At 53.2% G+C, this 20,028-nt stretch overlaps 1 protein-coding gene across 4 annotated transcripts in view; it reads left to right on the plus strand.

Annotated features, from left to right (window-relative positions):
• IGSF5 (immunoglobulin superfamily member 5) overlaps positions 1-20,028 on the plus strand; it is a 55,199-nt gene that overhangs the window by 15,925 nt on the left and 19,246 nt on the right. For 2 of the 4 annotated variants that reach the window (XM_084873847.1, XM_084873848.1), the window contains exons 1-4: positions 5,246-5,377; positions 8,692-8,765; positions 12,441-12,758; positions 16,659-16,958. In XM_084873847.1, coding sequence (XP_084729973.1) covers positions 8,708-8,765; positions 12,441-12,758; positions 16,659-16,958 — 676 coding nt within the window. In that variant the 5' untranslated portion in view covers positions 5,246-5,377; positions 8,692-8,707. The other 2 variants (XM_084873849.1, XM_084873850.1) reach the window with 2 other exon arrangements.

A 20,028-nucleotide genomic window follows, 5' to 3' on the forward strand; every position in this document is an offset into this window, starting at 1 on the left:
TGACCGGGCCCAATTCCTCCTTTTTTCAAAATAAATTTTATTGACTTTCTACAGAGAGGAAGGAAGAGGAATAGAGAGTTAGAAGCATTGATGAGAGAGAAACATCGATCAGCTGCCTCGAGCCAAACCGGTTTCGGAGCAATTCCTCCTTTTTAGAAGGCCACCAGTCCTATTGCGTTAGCGCCCACCCTAATGAGAGCATTTCAACTGGACTTCTCCGTGAAGGCCTATCTCCAAACAAGGTCACATGCAGAGCCCTGAGGGGGGGCACCCCCATACCTTTTTGGGGAGATACAGCTCAGCCCAGAAGGGTTTGCTTGATGGATGTTTGCCTCTGAAGCCAAAGCAAAATTGCACGCGCATCCTAGAAGCAAGCAAGGCGCCTGCTGGGGCCGATGCTTACATCCGAGTGCGTCTGCAGGCGCTGGGCCCCGATTGCCAAAAAAGGCCAAGCGGGCGCACCTGCGCTCCGTCAGCGTGTGACATGCCCACACGAGCATTCCGCAGTAAAAATAGACGAGGAGAAATTAGATGCGAGGTTCCAACGGCACTTGATGCTTTCTGTGCTTCGGAGTTCATTTTCAGGAGACTTTTTTTAATTTATTGTCTTTTAATATCGAAGTCCCCTTTCAAAGGGCCACCTTTATTTTGCTTTCTGTCCGGCCGTTAGTATGTGACCTGAGTTAGGGTGTGAGCAGGACAGTCATTAAGTGAGGGCCGGGCCACCAACAGAGAGCCCCCACATTTAATGACGCTTTCAAAAGAGTGGGCACATTTAAACAATGTTTTTATTGATTTCAGAAAGGGAGAGGGGAGGAAGATGGAAAGAGAGAGATGGAAATATCAATGATGAGAGAGAACCACTGATCGGCTGCCTCCTGCACGCCTCCTACTGGGGATGGAGCCTGCAACCCAGGCATGTGCCCTGATTGGGAATCAAACTGTGACCTCCTGGTTCCTGGGTCGACACTCAACCCCGGAGCCAAGTCGGCTGGGATTTGGCACGTTTTGCAGCCCCGTCACCATCGGCAAACACCACTCTTTGCCCAGTGACAAGGCCAGAGTGTCCTCCCAGGCCTCTTGTCGCCCGGAGGACAGAGGGCACCTGAGCCCCGAGGCCCCGGCTGGGAGCCTGGTGTCCCGGACGCCTCTGCCAGAGGGGTCAGCTCCCCCTCTGCCTCTTGTCCTCTCCTCACAGCCCAAACGATTCAGGGATGTGGTGGCTTTTATTTTATTTTTTTAAATTATTATTTATTTATTTATTTTAAAAATATATTTTACTGATTTTTTACAGAGAGGAAGAGAGAGGGATAGAGAGCTAGAAACATTGATGAGAGAGAATCATCAGTCAGCTGCCTCTTACACATTCCCCACTGGGGATGTGCCCACAACCAAGGTACATGCCCTTGACCAGAATCGAACCTGGGACCCTTCAGTTCGCAGGCCGAGGCTCTATCCACTGAGCCAAACCAGTTTTGGCAATGTGATGGCTTTTAAACACGACCCCAAGTTCTTCGGCATTTCTCCACCGAGGCGTCTGAGCCCCTCTCCCTGAACCTGGACTCCGGGGCTGCGTGGCCAATAGAACACAGAGCAGTGGCCACAGGAAGGATTCTCAAATGACCACCAGTGACCCCCACCACCCTCACACGCTCTGTGAGGTGGGACCCGTGATGATGCTAGATAATGGGGGGCAAAAGGGAGACTTCCCAAGGGGGCCTCACCTAATCCCATGAGCCTTCCTGCTCACATCACCCCTAATGTGCCCATCCCCATCTGAGCTCAACCCAGCTTCCTCAGGGGATCTGCCTCCCTGTACCCCTCTTTCCAAGATCTCTTCAGAGCCGTCACCACAACTCAAATTACCTTGTGCATATGCTTTTTTTAATTTGAACTTCGTGATTTTAAAGTAGGCTAAAAATATTAGTCGAATATCTCTTTATGCTCAAAGTTTGAAATAATGCAAATCTCCCAAATTAAAAAAAAAAAAATCCCCTCAGGATGGCACAGTCTGAGAGCTGCATTCCCCATGATTTAGGAATAGTATGCTTCACTGGCCTGGGTGGGCATCTCGGCATTGGTGGGGGTGGGGGCGGGAGACCCCACCTTTGCTCTGGAACTTCTGAGAGTGGTTATCCTCATCAGGTGTGCGTTGTTGGCAGGGCACCTATAGGGGGTCAGAAGATGACATCCCAAAACGTGCCACTTTGGCATAAGGATGATTTTAAGCTGAAGGTAAATGAAACAGCAGACGCCAAAGGAACTCTGTTTTGTACCGGGAGGGGCCAAAGGAATGGAACCACAGGAGACTCTTAACAGAATCTACAGAACAAACCTCCCCCACAGCCTTGTCTTCCATTTCTCTCTCCACACTCATTTCCCCACATACTCACTTCCCCCCAGGCCGCCACCCCCAAAGCCCACGCTTCGTTTACTTTGTCTTGCCACTTCGCTAAGGACTTATTAGTTAAGATGCTAATTATATAAGCCGGAGTTCCAACCACCCCTTGGAGTTACTCCTCACTGATTTTCTCCCAGTTGTGTGACGAACCCCTTGTTAACCTTTGCTTTTTGTCCTGTTACTCTGTCTTTTGTCAATTTAATTCTCAGGGCCCAAGCCACAGCACTGAGGAGAGAAGTTTATTTTTTCTTCCCAACACAGTCATTGTAGTTATAACAAACATTTGTGGAAGCTCCAACTATATTCTTTGGTTGTAGTGCCAAGGCCAAGGCCAAGGCCAAGGCCAAGGCTGGGGCTGGAAATCTTGGGAGAAAATCAGAAGCAATACTGTGCCTCGAAGGCCAGTCCATCTGACCCCCATGCTGACTGATATTCTACATATTAGGACCGAAGCTGAGGAAATTTTTAAAAAAGCACATCAGGGAAAACAGGATTATACTGGCCTTAGATTTTTTTCATTCCTGTATCTCATTATTCTAAAGTTATTTGAGTTTTGTATTGTGTTAGGTCTGATGACCCTGATTCATAAGACGCTATGACCCGGGTTAGATTTGTAAGATTATCAGACTAACTTATTGACTCTCTTGAGTATCTGGTTTGCTCACCATTTTTCTGACCAGCTCCTAAAATAGGGTTTCGTAGAAAGGGGGGGGGGGGGAATCTTTTTTCTATCCTCTTAAGTCCAGTGGCTGGGGCTTGTGAATTAAAAAGTCAGATTCACTGGAGAAAAAGTTTATTTTGCTTGCATATAGGACAGTGGTTCTCAACCTTTCTAATGCCACGGCCCTTTAATACAGTTCCTCATGTTGTGGTGACCGACCCCCAGCCATAAAATTATTTTCGAGGTTACTTCATAACTGTAATTTTGCTACTGTTATGAGTCGTAATGTAAATATCTGTGTTTTCCGATGGTCTTAGGCTCTACAGCAGTGGTTCCCAACCTGTGGGTCACCTAAGACCACCAGAAAACAGATATTTGCATTACAATTCATAACAGTAGCAAGATTACAGTTATGAACTAACCACGAAACTAATTTTATGGTTGGGGGTCACCACACCATGAGGAGCTGTATTAAAGGGTGGCGGCATTAGAAAGGTTGAGAGCCACTGATAGAGGTAATTGGCTCATTTAGTGGATAAAGGTTTATGTCCTTAATTTAGTAGGAAAAAGGGAAGGGGGGGGGGGGCACACAGGCTTCTTATGGGATGAAAGCAGGTTTCTTGAGGAAAGATAAACAGATTTTAGGAGCACGGACGGGAGGTAGTGAAGTGGGAATGTTGTCTAATAGGCACGTGTGGTCTTTCCGTCTTCAGGATCGTAAGCTCCAGGAGAAGGGAGTGCAGTGGGTCTGTGCTCCCCCTCTGGGAGGAGATCCTGGGAGAAGAATTATTATGGCAGCCCCCGGGAGCACAATCGCTGCTCTGAGGCGCTGCTTTCCCTTCATCTGTTGAATCTCAAATGTCTTCAGCTTAAAAAAATCTTTCTGCCAAGTGACTGTTTTGGGCTGCCATATTCGGATCTCCTTTGACCAGAAGAGGCAGCAGTTCCCACTTACTTACTTCAGGGTCTCATTCTGAACACACCATCCTCATTCCTGTTGGTACCTGTATCTGTGTAGCCGCCCTTGACCCTGAGTCCCTCACAAGATTAAAATGTAATGAGGACCGTCAAACCTCAGAGGGAAGGCAGGGGACGGTGGGGACGAGGGGGAAAGATCAACCAAAGGACTTGCATGCATGCATATAAGCCTAACCAGTGGACACAGACCCCAGGGGGATGAGGGCATGAGTGGGGGGTGGGGGGGATGAGGTGAGTAATGGGGAAATAAGGACACATATATAACACCGTAATCAATAAAGAAATTAAAAAAAAATGCAATGGGGGAGCCCAGTGGGTGTGGCTCAGGGTTGAGCATCGATCTATGGACCAGGAGGTCAGGGTTCGATTCTCAGTCAGGGCACATCCCCAGCGTGGGGTGTGCAGGAGGCAGCTGATCCATGATTCTCTCGCATTATTGATTTTTCTATCTCTCTCTTCCTCTTCCTTCCTCTCTGAAATCAAGATAAAAAAATACTACAGAAACGTAATGGGAAGACACGCCAGGTACCGAGAAAGAACCACGTAAGAGAGGACAGTTCACTGTGGGGCTGCTCACCGGGCCTTAGGGCGATGGCTTTTTCCAGAAACCATCACGAGGCTCGGGACAGCCAAGTTCCTTTGTTTACACCTGAGGGGCTGGGCGTGGGCCTGGGAGGCCCTGCACACTTCCTCCATAACAGCTCCGCGCCGACACTCACAGGAAACTGATTCACTCCTCCAGGTGGCCGCCGTCCAGGGCTCTGCACCCCAAGGACTCCCTTGTTTTCCTTCCACAAAGAGCCCGTTCTTGTGCGTGTGGAGGTGCCGGCAGGGAACCGGCTGCACCAGTCCCTGGCCGTGCCAGAGGCCACGGGGCGCGAGGTTGGCCGGGCTGCGTCCTGGGGTGGCGGCAGGGCCTGGCAGCCTGCGGCCAGTGGCGGAGGACGGCGGCCCCGACGGTCTGGGCTCTTTGAGACTCGGAAAGGCCCCGGGAGGAGCGGGCCCTGCAGGCCGAGCCGAGCCGAGGTCCGTGCGGCCCGGCCCTGGCATTCCTGGGCCGGACTTCCTGGGCTGCCGCTGGGGGCTGGCTAATGATTACCAGGAAACACGCTGGCACGCCCGCACCTTCGGGGAGCCAGGGCCGGCGGCTGGCGGAGGCTGCCTCTGCGTCCAGGGCCTGGCCGGTGACGTGACAGCCCTTCGGTGAGGAACTTCCTGCTCAGGGCCGGGCCGGGTCAGGGTTCTCTGTGGCTGATTGAATCGTTCCCGTGTTTGTGCGGAGAGAGGACGGGGCCAGGACGGCCGCGGGAGCCTGGAGGGGAGATCCACCTGCGGAGGTGAGGCGGCCGTGGGGTCCAGGGCAGGTGCAGCGGCCTGGCTCAGGCGCTGGGCCCTCCAGGCGGCAGGACCAGCTGTTCTGCCAGGGACAGTGCTGGGCGATCCGAACCTGTCCTGGCTCCCGCTCCCTCGGAGTTAAACACTGAAAGGCGGCAGCTCTGAGGGTGAAGGAATTTGAGACGATGTCTAATCAAGAGGGCGTCCCTGTCCCAGCTCGGCTGGCAGGGATGTGCTGAGAGCCAGCGGGGGCTGGGGCCGGGAGGTCGCCGGAAAATTACTGTGACTCCCGTGTGCCCACACACACGCCCTGGCGTTTGATTAGGGCCTGTGGGCAGGAGACGTGCAGTTGTGAAGCTGCCCCGGTCTGCCAGGCATGTGTGGTCTTTCCGGCTTCGGGATCACAAAAGGAATTAGGCCTTTCTAAGGGCTGTGACACCTCTGGGAAAAACATCTGCCCAAACCCAGGAGCCTCGGCACCCCAGTGCGGGGCACGCAGAGCCAGGGGGGCTGAGGTCCAGGGGCGTGGGCGCCCTCTCGCAGGCACGGCGGTTTGCACCAAGCCGGTTAGTTCTCACGCACCTCGCAAAGCCCTTCTTCCTTCCGGGGCGTGAGGCTGCTGCTGGCAGAGAGGGACGGCCTGCTTTGGGTGTTCTGGTAGCAGGCTCCGGCCGAGGGCCCGGGGGTAGGCGTTTGGGCGTGGGGTGGTGAAGGGACAGGGTCAGATTCGGCAGTTTTCTCCCTGAGGGCCTCTGGGGGCGTCGGATGATTGGAGTGTTCTGGACTCCTTGGGGCTTTCGGGAATGGGTTGGGGGTTAAATCCTGCCTATTGAGTACAATCTAATAAGCTTTAAGACTTCCAAGAAGACTTTTTGAAAAATTTCCACTAAAGGCAGGAGATTCAAGTCTTCCCCAGTGAGATGAATGAGAACTTAAAATCCAGGGGCCGTCCAACTGCTCCACAGAGATAGCAACGTGCAATGACCGGGCACGGGTCTTCGAGCACTCAGAGGATGGTCTGGTTTCAGTTTACACTGGAATCAGCTTTATGACAGGCCCTCCTGCACACGCCCTTCTGACAGGACCCGCGTCTCAGACGCCCTCACAGACCCTGGTCCGTGCTCTCCCGTCCCAACACCACCGTCCTGGCGACAACACCCTCTTGAAGTGGAGTCCCTGACAGAGAACAGCGAGATGGCGTGGGGCAGTGGCGGGTGGGGCACTGATAAGCTGTCATCGTTCCCGTGGGCGGCCTGACCGCTGATCAGTGACGGGAGCGTTTGCCGGTGACCTCTCGCTGTGGCCCGGGCTTCGGGGCGCGGGCGCACTGCGCGTCTATGCTCTGGGGAGGCTGTGCGACCTGCGGGCCCAGGCTGGGTTTCTCCCTCTTCCTCTGCGGGGCCCAGCATTCTAGGCGGTTGGCGCTGATGGACGTGGGGGGTGCACTCGCTGAAACTGTCAACAGGTGCTTTGGTTGGGATGTTGAGCCGGCCTCCAGGGCTGCGTTTCGGTCCGGTGTGCGCACAGCTGCTGCCGGGCGCAGTGTCGAGGGGGGGTTGGGGGGTTGCTGAGTCTGGTTCAGATCACGGCAAGGGGTGGGTTCCACACGGGAAGCTCCAGGGCAGACACTGAGCCTCATGCCCCGACATGAAGGTTACGGTCATGCACATGCTGACACCTGCTTCCCAAAGACGTCAGAAATGGGGCGGAAGCCTGTGTTCTTCTCATGGGCTGTGACTACCCAGCACCACGCTCACATGTAACATACGGACCCATGTTCCTTCTCACAGGCTGTGACTACCCAGCACCACACATACATGGAGCATGTGGTCTATGTTACTTCTCATGGGCTGTGGCTACCCAGTAGCACAGATATATGTAGCATGCAGCCCCATGTTCCTTCTCATGTGCTGTGACTATCCAGTATACATTCACGTGTAACACACGGTCGCATGCTCCTTCTCATGGGCTGTGGTTACTCAGCATTATACTCACATGTAACACATGGTCCATGTTCCTTCTCATGGGCTGTGACTACACAGTACTACACACATGTGGACACGTGGTCACGGCCTGAGTGTCGCTGCTGCTGTCTCACTCAGCGCCGTGAGGGAGGCATGTTCCCCCGGTGCCAGGGTGCCGGTTCAGGACTTGTATTTCTGCCCGTGAGTCTGTCCCCTCGGCCTGTAAGGAACGGGACCGGAGCCCTGGCCGGGGTGTCGCACGCGCAAAAATCCCCACGGGGCTCTGCTGGAGCCGCCCCCATGGCCTCAGGGACGTGTGGCTGCCCAGCACAGCGGTGAAATCGGGGTGAGACGCAGGGAGAGCCCTGGGTCCCTGCTCCACATGGAGGGGGTGGAGGAACGCGCCGAGGAGACTTTCCCGGGTTCGGGGGAGTGCCTATGGTCTTGTTATTTTGTAGACAGTTCATGACACATCTGGGGGTGATGTGGCCCTGCCTGCTCCCGGGAGACCCAGCAGTGCTGGTGGCTGCCTTGGGCAGGCCCGTTGTGGGGAGAAGGGAAGAATGAGGAGAAGCAGATGCAGCGATGGTGGGTGAACAAGAGCAAAGGGCTGAAAGGGAGGGCCGAGAGGTGTTCGTGGCGGGATCCCCGCGTGCTGCCGGAGTGGGGAAGACCTCACTCTGCCGCCTCTTGACCTCTGACTTCTCCCCTTTCCCCCCTCCCCTGTCCCAGCCCCAGCGCCCTTGCTGCAGTTCCTCCAGTGTGCCCGTCACCACCCACCCCAGGGCTTGGCACCACTGCTTCTCTGCCCGGGAAGCTCGTGTGAGGTTCCCCCAAGGTGGGCCTCCCTGAGGGACGTGCCGGCCAGCCCACCCCGCACTCCTCCCGCACACACCCCCCTCTTGTGTCTCTCCACGCCGCCTGCTGCCTTCCCACAGGCTCCCGCCCCTGCTTCCCCTTTGGGTCATGAAAACGGGCCGTGCGCAGGCATTTCCTCGCTCAGCGACCCAAGCGTCACTGTTGCAGCCAATCGCTGTAAGTCCAGGCTGTCACACCGCGTCAGCAGCTCAGTGGCCAGGGTATCCCAGGGCGCCTGCCATGCATCCTGGGCCTGGGGGTAAGGTCACGGGATACAGGGGTCCTCAGACTTGAGCACAGGCCAGAGAAGGACGTTGCTTAGGCTGTGGGCTCAGCGCTGGCGTCGCCGGCCTGGCAGGTGTGGGGTGGCCCCATGCGTCTGGCTTTCTAACAAGGTCATCGGTGAGGCCAGTCCTCGGACCCGGGGCTGGCCGGGCTCTGTGTGCGCAGCCTGTCCCCGCTCCCGCTCACCTGCCTGCCTGCTTCTCCCCCAGGTGAGGAGATGCCAGGATGGACGGCAGCTGCAAAGGGGTCCTGGCCGTGCTGGTCGTGGTGGCTGGCCTAGCAGGTAGGTCACGCGGGTGTGGCGGGAGGTCCCATGGCTCCCACGTGGAGGGGGAACCCGGGGAGGCCCCGGCGCTGGCAGGTGTGGCTGCCAGGGTTGTTCCTGGGCCCCTCCCACCACACCCCTCCCCTCTGGGAGGGGCCTCCAGGGGGCCCTCTTCCTGCTGCACTGACTCAGCTCCAGGGCGGTTCTCTTCATTGGGGTTCCTACCTCCTGGCATGTGTCCTGGGGACTGCTCCACGGCCATCGCTCCTGTGGAGATGTCCCCCCTCTGGTGTTTCTGTCTGGACCTCTCCCAAGGGAGGTGGGAGGGGCCCATGGGCGTCAGACTGCCTCGCAGAGCTGAGGTGTGCGGACCTCGGGGTCTCAGAGCAGGTGGGGTTGCCCCCCCCCCCCCCCCCCCCCCGCCCCAGCTCTGCTGTGGCTCCTCTGGTGGACAGGCCATTGCTCAGGTGTGCTGGTCTTGTTTCCGGTGGAGTTTGCTCTCCTCTGGGAGGTGGGAGTTTGCTCTCCTCGGGGAGGTGGGAGTTTGCTGTCCTCCGGGGAGGCATTCTGTGCGGCATTGAGGCCCGGAGGTGGAGAATTTAACCCGGGGACCTGCACAGTCATGAAGGCCCGGCTGGATGAGTCGTCACAAGCCGAACACCTCGTGTATGAGCACTGAGGCCAGGAACCCCCACCAAAGCATCTTCCAGCCCCCCCCACTCCCCAAAGTGACCACTGTCCTAATGTCTAACTGCAGAGTATGTCCTGCTGGTTTTGGACTTATATACATACTAGAGGTCCGGTGCATGAACACTTGTGCACTGCGGGGGTGGGGGGGGGAGAGGGGAGAAGGGGGGGCCTCAGCCCAGCCTGCCCCCTCTCACAGTCCGGGAGCCCTCAGGGGATGTCCTACTGGCAGCTTAGGCCCACTTCTGCAGGAGGTGACTGGCCCATCATGGGAAGGCACCGCCCCCATCACCCCCCTCTCTGCTGCTGCCTCTGGCCTCCCTCTGCGGGAGGCGACCTGCTGATCAGGGGAAGGTGATGCCCCCATCGCACTGATGCTGCTGCTCCTGCCGGCTGCTGCGGCTGCCTGAGCCCTGGCCTGGCCTCACAGCAGCAGCAGCCACTGCGGCTTTGTCCGGAAGGCGTCCTGAAGACGTCCAGTCTAATTAGTATGTTACCTTTTACTAGTGTAAATGAACTCTGTTTCAGATGGCTAGATAATGTTGCTTTTTAAAAAATGTATTTTTATCGAACTCAGAGAGGAAGGGAAAGGGAGAGAGAGGAACCTCAATGACAGAGAGAGAATCATGGATCGGCTGTCTCCTGCATGCCCCCTACTGGGGATGGAGACTGCAACCCAGGCACATGCAGTTGACTGGAATGGAACCTGGGACCCTTCAGTCCACAGGCCGACACTCTATCCATTGAGCCAAATGGGCTAGGGTCAGGGGGTGGGGGAGGAAGGGAAGGAGGGAGAGAGAGAGAAAGAGAGAGAGGGAAAGAAAGAGAGAGAAAGAGAAGGGAGAGCAAGGGGCGGGGGAGAGGGCTATGGGCAGGCTGTAGACATGGTTGGGGAATCTGAGAGTGCCAGCATGAATCAGTATATTGCATAGGATAGAATAAGTCCCTGGGGGTAGGGGAGGACCTGGTGTTGGGTGACCACTGTGGCTAGCACAAGGAGGCATCTGGGAGGAGGGCATTGATGGTCCCCATGGCTCTCCCCTCCCTTGCCCTTTCGCTGTACACAGGGAAAGGGAGCAAAGGGGAGGGAGCTGTGTGCTGAGGCAGGTGACTTTGATTAAAGGTCTTGTTTATAGTTTGCTCATATTTGCTCTGGGTGGGACGGGGTCACGCACACCACCAGCTGATGGGGTGCAGGAGAGAGGAACGCGGCCTCAGGACCCTGCTCTTCCGGAAGGGCGGCTTCTGAGTCACGAGGGGGAGCTGGAGGGCGTTACCTGTGGTGGGAGACCAGAGGCAGGCCTGCGTGGCCAGGGCAACTCAGTGCTTAGGGTCTGTCGCCTCCTGTTTAACCTAAGGGTCAAGTTCAAACTCGGAGAGTTCCCATTCGGTGCAGGCCCCTCCCCGCTCCCTCTCCCCTCCTCACCTCCCTAGCTGCAGAGGAAGCTAGGCCGCCTTGGACCTTCTTGGTCACAGGTGCAGCCGGCAGGGCACTTGACGGATGTGGAGGTCCCCGTGTGTGGAGTGAAAGGATCAGCCTGGCACCAGCTGGAGAGGATCCCAGCTGAGCTGCTATTTAAGTCACACTTTCTCTTGTTCTCCTGCCCGGAGTCACAGCAAAGAACAGGGAACAGCGGCCAGCTCACCCAGCACAGGAGCAGCCCTAGTTATAGTACCGTTCACCTCCCCTCAGTGGCCCCCTCCCCCCGGCCCTGGCTGCCGCCCACCCCGTCCTGCTGGCCTCGGACCCTGTCTGGGCAGTGGTTCATTGTCTGCCCACGACCCAGTCCTGAGGTGCATCCCTGCAGTGCATTCTGGGAATGCAGGCGAAGTGTTGCTGTGTCAGTGGGTGCCCAGCGGTGTGCTTTCCTCCCAGAAACCTTTAGGGCTGTCAGGAGATTCTTTTAGAATCGCCTTACAGCTGGTGCTGGGAGGGCAGGGTGTTGCGAAAGGAGTGATGGAAGCAGCGCTACTTGAGTCTCTGATTTTCTTGGCTCATCTTGTGGGTCCACGTGACCCCGGCTTGCAGGTCATGTGACAGTGACTGCCCACTGAGTGACTGCGGGTGACGTGAAGGGTTTACACGGATCATCCTATTTGGTCCTTGACATAAGTCCCAGAGGCACTAGCGTCCCTGTTTTGCCACCGAGGAGCGTGGGGTGTGGAGGTGACTGTCGGGTGAGCCAGGACGCTCAACTCAACTAGTTGCGGGGAGACTTTCTGAGGGGCTGCCCCATGCACGCCTGGGCGTTCTCCTGAGGGCATCTACCTCCCTCACCTTTCTACCCATTATCCCTCTCTGTCTCATCTAGTCCTTAGGAGGAGGTGAGGTCCCAGTGACTACCGTCTTGTTGATACTTGGAGATGAATTCCCCATGACAGTATATATAGGACCCAAATTTCATCTCCAGCTGTATTCCTCCCCTCTAGCCACAGGCACTGTCCTAAGTGCCCCACGTGTGTGTGTGTGTGTGTGTGTGGGGGGGTGTCTCAGCGTGCAGGGGAAGGCTTGGGCCATGATCACAGCATGTGAGGGTCCCCATCCTCTTTGTGAAGATGGGGTACCCCATTGTCCCCTCGCAGTCCTGGGGAGAAGGTCCCCCTCATTTCACCGGGAGGGAAAATGCTCATTTCACAGTGAGGCTGAACAACTTCCTACAGCGACAGAGCAGGGCTAGTGGTGGCTCCCTGGGCCACGCTGGGGTCAGATACCTGAGGTCACATCCGCAGGAAGAGGAGGAGGGGCAGTGCTCCCTCACTGCCCACCCGGCTGCGGTGCTGAGGACTGTGGAGCGAGGAGAGGGCTGTGGGAAGGAGGGACGGAGTGGCTTCCTGTCCTCTGGGAGCTCCTGATCTTCTGGGGAGACCTGGAGTTGGGACCAGGAAGACCTGGGATCTGAGCCCTAGGACAGTCACGCGGGGCTCACAACCTGTATGCAGAAGGGTTAAACTCTACAGCTGGTCTGTGTCGATGCATCCCTTACTTGAAACCCGGGTGTCTTTTAGCCTTTGGATCCGGCTTCCAGATCGTAGAAGGGCCCAAGAACGCCACGGTGCGGGTGGGCCAGGACGCCCGCTTCAACTGCACCGTCTCCCAGGGCTGGAGCCTCCTCATGTGGGCCCTGAACGGCACGGTGGTCCTGAGCATCACGCCCACGCAGGTCATCATTACCAGCAACCGCTTCACCTCCGAGAACTACACGGAGGGCGGCGACTTCACCTCCGAGATGATCGTCCACGACGTGCAGCTCAGCGACGCGGGGCGCATCAAGTGCAGCCTCCAGAACAGTGGCCGCGAGGGCTTCGCCTTCCTTTCCGTACAAGGTGCGCCTGCGTGCGGGGGACTCGGAGGCGCGTGGGGCGTTCCTTGGGTTCAGTGTCGGAGAAGGGGAAGGGACCTGCTGAAGGGCATGCCATAGGTGGTGACCGATGGGGCTCCGAGTGCTTCGGTGGTGTGACACTGAGTGCTCTGAACTGATGAATGTGTTCTCATATTTGTCACTTCCCTCCCTTCTCCCTTTCTCTTTCTGTTGTTGTTGTTTATCCTCATTGAGGATATTTTTCCATTGGTTTTTAGAGAGAATGGAAGGGAGAGGGAGAGACAGAGAGAAACATCGATGTGAGAGAGACACATCGGTTGGTTGTCTCCTGCACGGTATGTGCCCTTGACCAGAATCGATCCTGAGACTCTTCAATCTGTGGGTGACACTCTATCCATTGATCCAACCTGCTATGGTCCCTTTTAATATATATATATATATATAGTCATCAGTTAGTGTTACCCTGAGAATTCTTCTGACCTGATGAGTGTTTGTTGTTGTGTTGTTTATTTCTCTCCTGCCTTCCTCACGGCTTCTCTACTTTCTTCCTTTCTGTTTCTCTCCTTCTCTTCCTTCCATCTCTTCTTCCCATTTCTATGATTAAGACTCTTAAAGAAGGTTTTGTCACTTTCCATCTCATCCATATTGGTACCTACTAGCTTTTCTGGAATTATATCCTGGAGGTCTTCTGGGGCCAGGTGGTCCCTTGTCTGTGAGGTAGAGTGAGGTGGCAATCATTGCCTGTCTCCAGTCTTTCATATGCTTGGTCTCTATTTCTTTGCCTACATCATTATTTTTTACTTTACCCCTCTTTGACACCTTTGTCAATTTTGAATCATGCTTAACTTTTCCTTTTTTCTAGCTTAATTCCCCAATTTGTTGCCCCTCTTCACCCCCAGTGGTTTTTATAGATAAAGGTGTGTCAAGGATTTTAGAGAAAAAAGAGTAAACAAAATTTATAATAATGGATAACTTAATTTTTTAAAGTGGTACTTCCATTGCCTCTTAAATTTTTTTTTTTATTGGTTTCAGAGAGGAAGGGAGAGGGAGAGATAGAAACATCAATGATGAGAGAGAATCATGGATCATCTGCCTCCTGCCATGCCCCCTACTGGGGATTGAGTCCACAACCTGGGCATGTGGCCTTGATTGGAATTGAACCCAGGACCCTTCAGTCCACAGGCTGGCGCTCTATCCACTGAGCAAAACCACTAGGGTGGTAACTTAATGTTTATCTTCAAAGTTAATTTTTAGGTACTGAAGATCATGCTACATAGTGAAAAATAAAAAAGGATGATTTATAAGGATTCAGAACATATTTATCAAAGTTTAATCCCTTTATATTCTTTAAAAATGCAATTATATACTCTTTCTAGATGCACTGGAGCCAGCAGCGTCAGCTTTCTATGGCAGCATTTTTAAACAACAGACCACATTGTGTCTGACATTTTTCTTGTTTCCTGGTATTTATTTGCTTGTCAGGGAGAAACTCCCAAAGATTTGGTCTGCATTGATGCTGCTATCAAATCAAATGGGGAACATTTGGTGCAGATACATGTCTACCTATTTCTACTTGCATTTTTAAATTTAGCCAAACTGTGGTCTCTTTATGTGACTTTAATTTCATGTGGTTTAATTAGGGGCACACTGATGTTTTGTCATTTTGTGGCATTTGTTGACTCAGTGAGGGTACTGGGTTCCCGGACTACTTTGCATGACCAGATTCCCATTACAGTACTTTGTGGCATAAGAGAAAGAACACTGAGAAGGAATCAAAGATACAGGTCCTGGTGTTTCTTCCATCAGTTACCCACCCTGGTGACCTCTGAATTGGCTCAATTTCTTCGCCTTTAAAATTGGGACAGGACTCTGCCCACTTCGCAGGTTGACTATGAGGATCTGAAGACTCCAGAACCAGGGTGGGCTAGTGGTCAGCAGTGCAGACTCGGGTGCCCCATTGCCAGGTTCAAGTTGCAGCTTTATTACCCATTAGCTGTGGGTCTGTGGGCATGCCACTTCGTGACCTGGTGCCTTAGTTTCCTCATCATAGGGATGTGAGATCAGATGAGGATCGTCTATGTAAAGTCTTTAGAACAGCACCAGGCTCATTGCAGTCTCCAGATAGTCATTCGCTATTATTTATTTTTTTTTAAAAATTTTTAATTAAGGTATTACACTATTATTTTTATTACTAGAAGTCCGATGCATGAAGATTCGTGCAAGAATGAGCCTTTCTTTCCCTGGCTGCCAGTATCGCCTTTCCATTTTGCCCCAGAGCCACCTCTTTCTGCTCTGGCCCGCCTTCCCATGCTGCCCAGAGGCCCTGAGTGGCCAGGGAGGTGCAGAATGCCTGCGTAATTGCCATGGCAACAACACAAGCATCCTGCCCCACCCTCGGCCAGTTGGTGCCTACTTATGCAAATTAACCCACTGTCTTTGTTGGGTTAATTTGCATACTCACTGCTGATTGGCTGGTGGGCGTTGCAAAGGTATGATCAATTTGCATCTCTCTTTTATTAGTATAGATTATTTTTTAAAAATCCTTATCTGAGGATATTTTTTCCATTAATTTTTAGGGAGATTGGAATAGAGAGGGAAAGATAGAGGGAAGGATCCATGTGAGAGAAACGCATTGATTGGTTGCCTTCTGTATAAGCCGACCAGGCCCCAGGCCCAGGGAGGATCCTGCAACCAAAGCATGTGCCCTCAACCGGAATGAACCCGGCACCTTCTCTCTATCCCTCTTCCCTTCCTCTCTGTAAAAAATCAATAAAATATATTAAGAAAAAGAAAATAAACACATATTTAATTCTAATTTCCATCATGGTAAGTCTTGGTAGATATTACCCATATAAACAAAGGCCTTTGGAGTGCTCAAGGATCTGTAGGAGTGTTTAAGGTATGGAAGCCATAGGATTGGAAACCACTAATCTAGTCGAGTCATGTCACTCAACAGGCAGAAAACAGCCTGGAAATCTCAGTGACTTGCGCAGGGCAATGCCAACATTGTGGCAGTCAGGATTGTGGGCAGAGGCTTTGATTCTTAGTCCAGTGTTCTTTCCCTTATATTATGCGGCTGGGAGTTTCGACTATTTAATTGGAACGTTTCATTGCATCTATGTTTCAGTAAGGCTGTCTCTACCGGGCCAACCTCAGGCGATTTTGGTGACATTGGCACACACCAGGGTTACCTTCAAATGGGTTATTTCTAGCGTTGACACTGGCACATGGGAATGGATCCTCTATAGAACTTAAAAAATTTATCTGATAAAAATGTATCTGAGCAATATATTCTGATTGTGATTGAGGGTAGTTATTTCTTTAGTTCTGTTGGATTTAATGTTTAAGTAGAAAAATATCTTAAGACCTATCATAGGAAGTTATATTTAAAAAGATGGACTGCCTCTCTCCCGTCACCCCCCCGCCCCCGCAAAAAAAAGAAAAAAGAAAAAAAAGAATAAAGAGAGAGAGAGAATATGACTGATCATGATGTGTCCACCTTACAATGAAAAGAAGGTAAAGGTTATTTCCCTTTTTGCTTTGGCTCCCAGGCAGCTCAGGACAATTTTAGTGACTGTCTAGCCCCCATGGCAACCACCTCTGCCCTCTCTTTTCTGTATAATTTAGACTGCTCTGGGCCTTGATTTTTATTCATGTCTCTGGAATTTTATTTCTGGGGAGCAATCTCACTTTCTTCTGTGGGTCTGGAAAGTCCAAAGAAAGACACAGATAGAAGCTGCATGAAGATTTCCCACCGCGGCCACGGCCACGGCCACGGCCACGGCCACGGCTGCTCTGGCTTCAGGGGTAGTACTCCTGCAATGGGATTGGAGGAGAACTGAAAGCAGACCTGGCACGGAGGGGCGTGGCCATTTCTTCAGAATGTTTCTCTTTTCTCCTTTAGTTGTGGGGGAATTGCTCGTTCCCACTGACAGTCTTGTAGTCGTTGAGGATGAACCTTGTAATGTGACTTGCCGCGCGAGGGGCTGGATCCCGCTCCCGGAACTTTCCTGGGAGATCGGTGTCCCCGTGAGCGATTCAAGCTTTCACTCCGTTCCGGTGCCGGATGACCCTACAAGTGTCCTGAGCATCCTGGCTCTGACGCCGAGAGGCAGTGGGAATCTGACTTGCGTGGCTAAGATGAAGGGGCTGCAGGACCGCGATTCTCGCACGATAAACCTTACTGTGGCTCCGCCTCACGTGGGTAAGTGAAGACTCTTTGCTTTATGTAAAGCAGGAAGCAGGTTATTATTGCATAGTTATGTTTTATACTAGAGGCCTGGTGCATGAAATTCATGCACAGGGGGAGGGATCTCCCTCAGCCCAGCCTGCACCCTCTGCAATCTGGGATCCCTTGAGGGATGTCCAACTGCCTGTTTAGGTCCGATCCCGATTCCGGTTGGTTAGACATCCCTCTCACAATCCAGGACTGCTGGCTCCCAACTGCTCGCCTGCCTCTGCCTGATTGCTCCTAACTGCTTCTGCCTGCCAGCCTGATCACCCCCTAAATACTCCCCTGCCAGCCTGATTGACGCCTAACTGCCCTCCCTTGCAGGCCTGGTACCCCCAACTGCCCTCCCTTGCAGGCCGGACTTCCCCCAGCTGTCCTCTAATGCAGGCCTGATTTCCCCCTAATTGCCCCCCACTACAGTCCTGGTCCCCCCCAACTGCCCTCCCTGAAGGCCTGGCCCCCCCCAACTGGTCTCCCCTGCAGTCCTGGTCCTCCAACTGCCCTCCCCTGCAGGCCTTGCTGCCCTCCCCCAAACTGCCTTCCCCTGCTGGCCTGATCTCCTCCAGTTGTCCTCCTCTGCTGGCCCGGTCATCCCTAACAGCCCTCCCTGCTGGCTTGATCACCCACAACTGCCCTCCCCTGCAGGCCTGGCCCCCCCAACTGTCCTTTCCTGTAGGCCTGGCCTGGACTCCCCAACTGCCCTCCTCTGCTGGTCTGGTCAACCCTAACTGTCTACAACTGCCCTCCCTTGCAGTCCTGCCCCCTCCTTCCCTCCCCTGCCAGCCCAATTGCCCCTAACCGCCCTCCTTGCTTGCCTGATCAACCACAACTGCCCTCCCCTATAGGCCTGGTAACCCCCAACTGTCATCCTCTGCTGGTCAAATCAACCCTAACTGCCCACAGCTGCCCTCCCTTGCAGACCATCTTGTGGCAACCATCTTGTGTCCACATGGGGGCCGCCATCTTTGACCACATGGGTGTGACCAACTTGATTCTTGGAGTAATGGTCAATTTGCATATTACTCTTTTATTAGATAGGATGCCCTGATGTCTAATTTTGATGTTTAGGGATCTTGATTTCTGGTAGGAATGGAGACAAATTACTTAGAGAGTGTCAGCTTCATGGCCCTGCAATGTTACTTGATTTAAAATCCCATCTTTCAAGTATCCACTTACAGATGGAACATCATTAAGAATCTCGACAATTAGTAGCATGAAACAGCATCAAATTCAGAGATAAATACTTGAAACAAGCTCTTCTAACATGAGAGGTGGGTGCCTGGTGCTCTGATTCCTCCCAATCTTAGCGGGATTGTAAGGTTTCATCTTTAAAATACTTATTATTGAAAGCATTACCTAGGTCCCCTTTTTCCCCGATTTATCCCTTCTAGCCCCCTACCTCAGGCCTTCACCACCCCTGTGTCCATAGGTTATGCAAATGTGCATACAAGTTCTTTGGTTGATCTCTTCCCACCCTCTCCCCCCACCTCTGCCTTTCCTCTGAGATTTTGCACTATGGCTCTGGAATAGGTTATATTTAAAAAGCTATAAACAAATGAAACCTTGCTCTGGCTGTCTGCGACAGGTGGGGCTAGAGGCAGGTAAAACCGAAAGCAAGGAGGTCCCGGTAGGTACTCTATGCGAGAGGAAATGCCCAAAGCCACGGGGATAATTGCATGAGATATTTAAGGAGCGAGATGTACGGAACTGGTGAGTAAGTGAGTACGGGAAGAAAAGGAGGAGGAGAATAAGGTGATACCAAGGGTTTCAGGCTTGGTAACTTGCAGACACAGAGGGGGCACTGAAGTTTGGGAGAGAAGGTGTTGAGTGTTGGACAGAGAGAGTTCCTGAGGGAGGCGCCATCCAAGAAGAGATGCCTGCAAAGTAGTTGATTCGCTAGGTCTCAGAGCCCAAGAGAAACATCGGGGCTGGACTCCTACATCGGGGAATCTAGGTCATAAGAGAAGCAGTGAGAATGAGCCGAAATCGCCAACGCTGCTCGGTCTGTGGAGATAGAGTGAACACCCTCATTTTACAGAGAGGAGAGAAAGGGAGGCCCAGAGAGGTGCTGGGCTGTAGCAGGTCATCTGGGGGCTTTTCCTAACATGAAAACTCCCTCCTTAAGGTCTTTCAAAGTTTAGAACAAAGCTATAGCCAAAGTAAGGTGATGATGGCGATGATGATAGCAATAATAACAATAATAACAATAGTAAACAGCACCACATAGCACTCACCGAGCAAGGCCCTGCTTTAAACCTCTCACATATTAACCAGACTCACCTGCACAATCACGCTCTGTGTGCAGGCTGCTATTTCCGTTGAGGAGACAGGGACACAGTGTTGTGTGGAGTTTGCCCACGTCCCTAGAGCTAGTAAAAGGGGGGAGATGACCTGCCAGTCTGCCTTCAGAATCTGCTCCCCTGTCAGCTCTGCCCTCCCTGAGTGAGCAGCCACGTGGAGGCTGGAGGAGTAGCTTGGGGCCGAGGAAACCAAGTGTAAGTGGGTGGCTTAAATAGCAGGAGTGGATTGTCTCACAGTTCTAGAGTCTGGACATCTGAGGTCAAGGTGTCAGCAGGGTTGGTTTCTTCAATAAAATATTTTTATTGGTTTCAGAGAGGAAGGGAGAGAGAGAGAGATAGAAACATCAACGATGAGAGAGAACCATTGATCACTGCCTCCTGCACACCCCCTACTGGGGATCAAGCCTGAGATCTGGGCATGTGCCCTGACCTGGAATCAAACCTCAATCTCCTGGTTCTTAGGTCGACACTCAACCACTGAGCCACACCGGCTGGGCAGGGTTGGTTCTTTTTGAGGTCCGTGAGGGAGCATCTGTTCCAGCCCCTCCCACCCCCCCCGCTTCTTATGGTTTCTGGCCATCCTTGGCATTCCTTGGCTTCTAGACGCATCACCCTGATGTCTGCTTTTGTCTTCACGTGGCATTCTCCCTGTGTGCTCGTCTGTGTCCAAATTTCCTTTCTTAATAACAAGGACACCAGTCATATCAGATTAGGGCCCATTCTACATCCAATCTGACCTCACC

The sequence above is a fragment of the Pipistrellus hanaki genome (assembly GCF_964339955.1).
Source record: "Pipistrellus hanaki genome assembly, chromosome: 2".
NCBI lineage: Eukaryota > Metazoa > Chordata > Mammalia > Chiroptera > Vespertilionidae > Pipistrellus > Pipistrellus hanaki.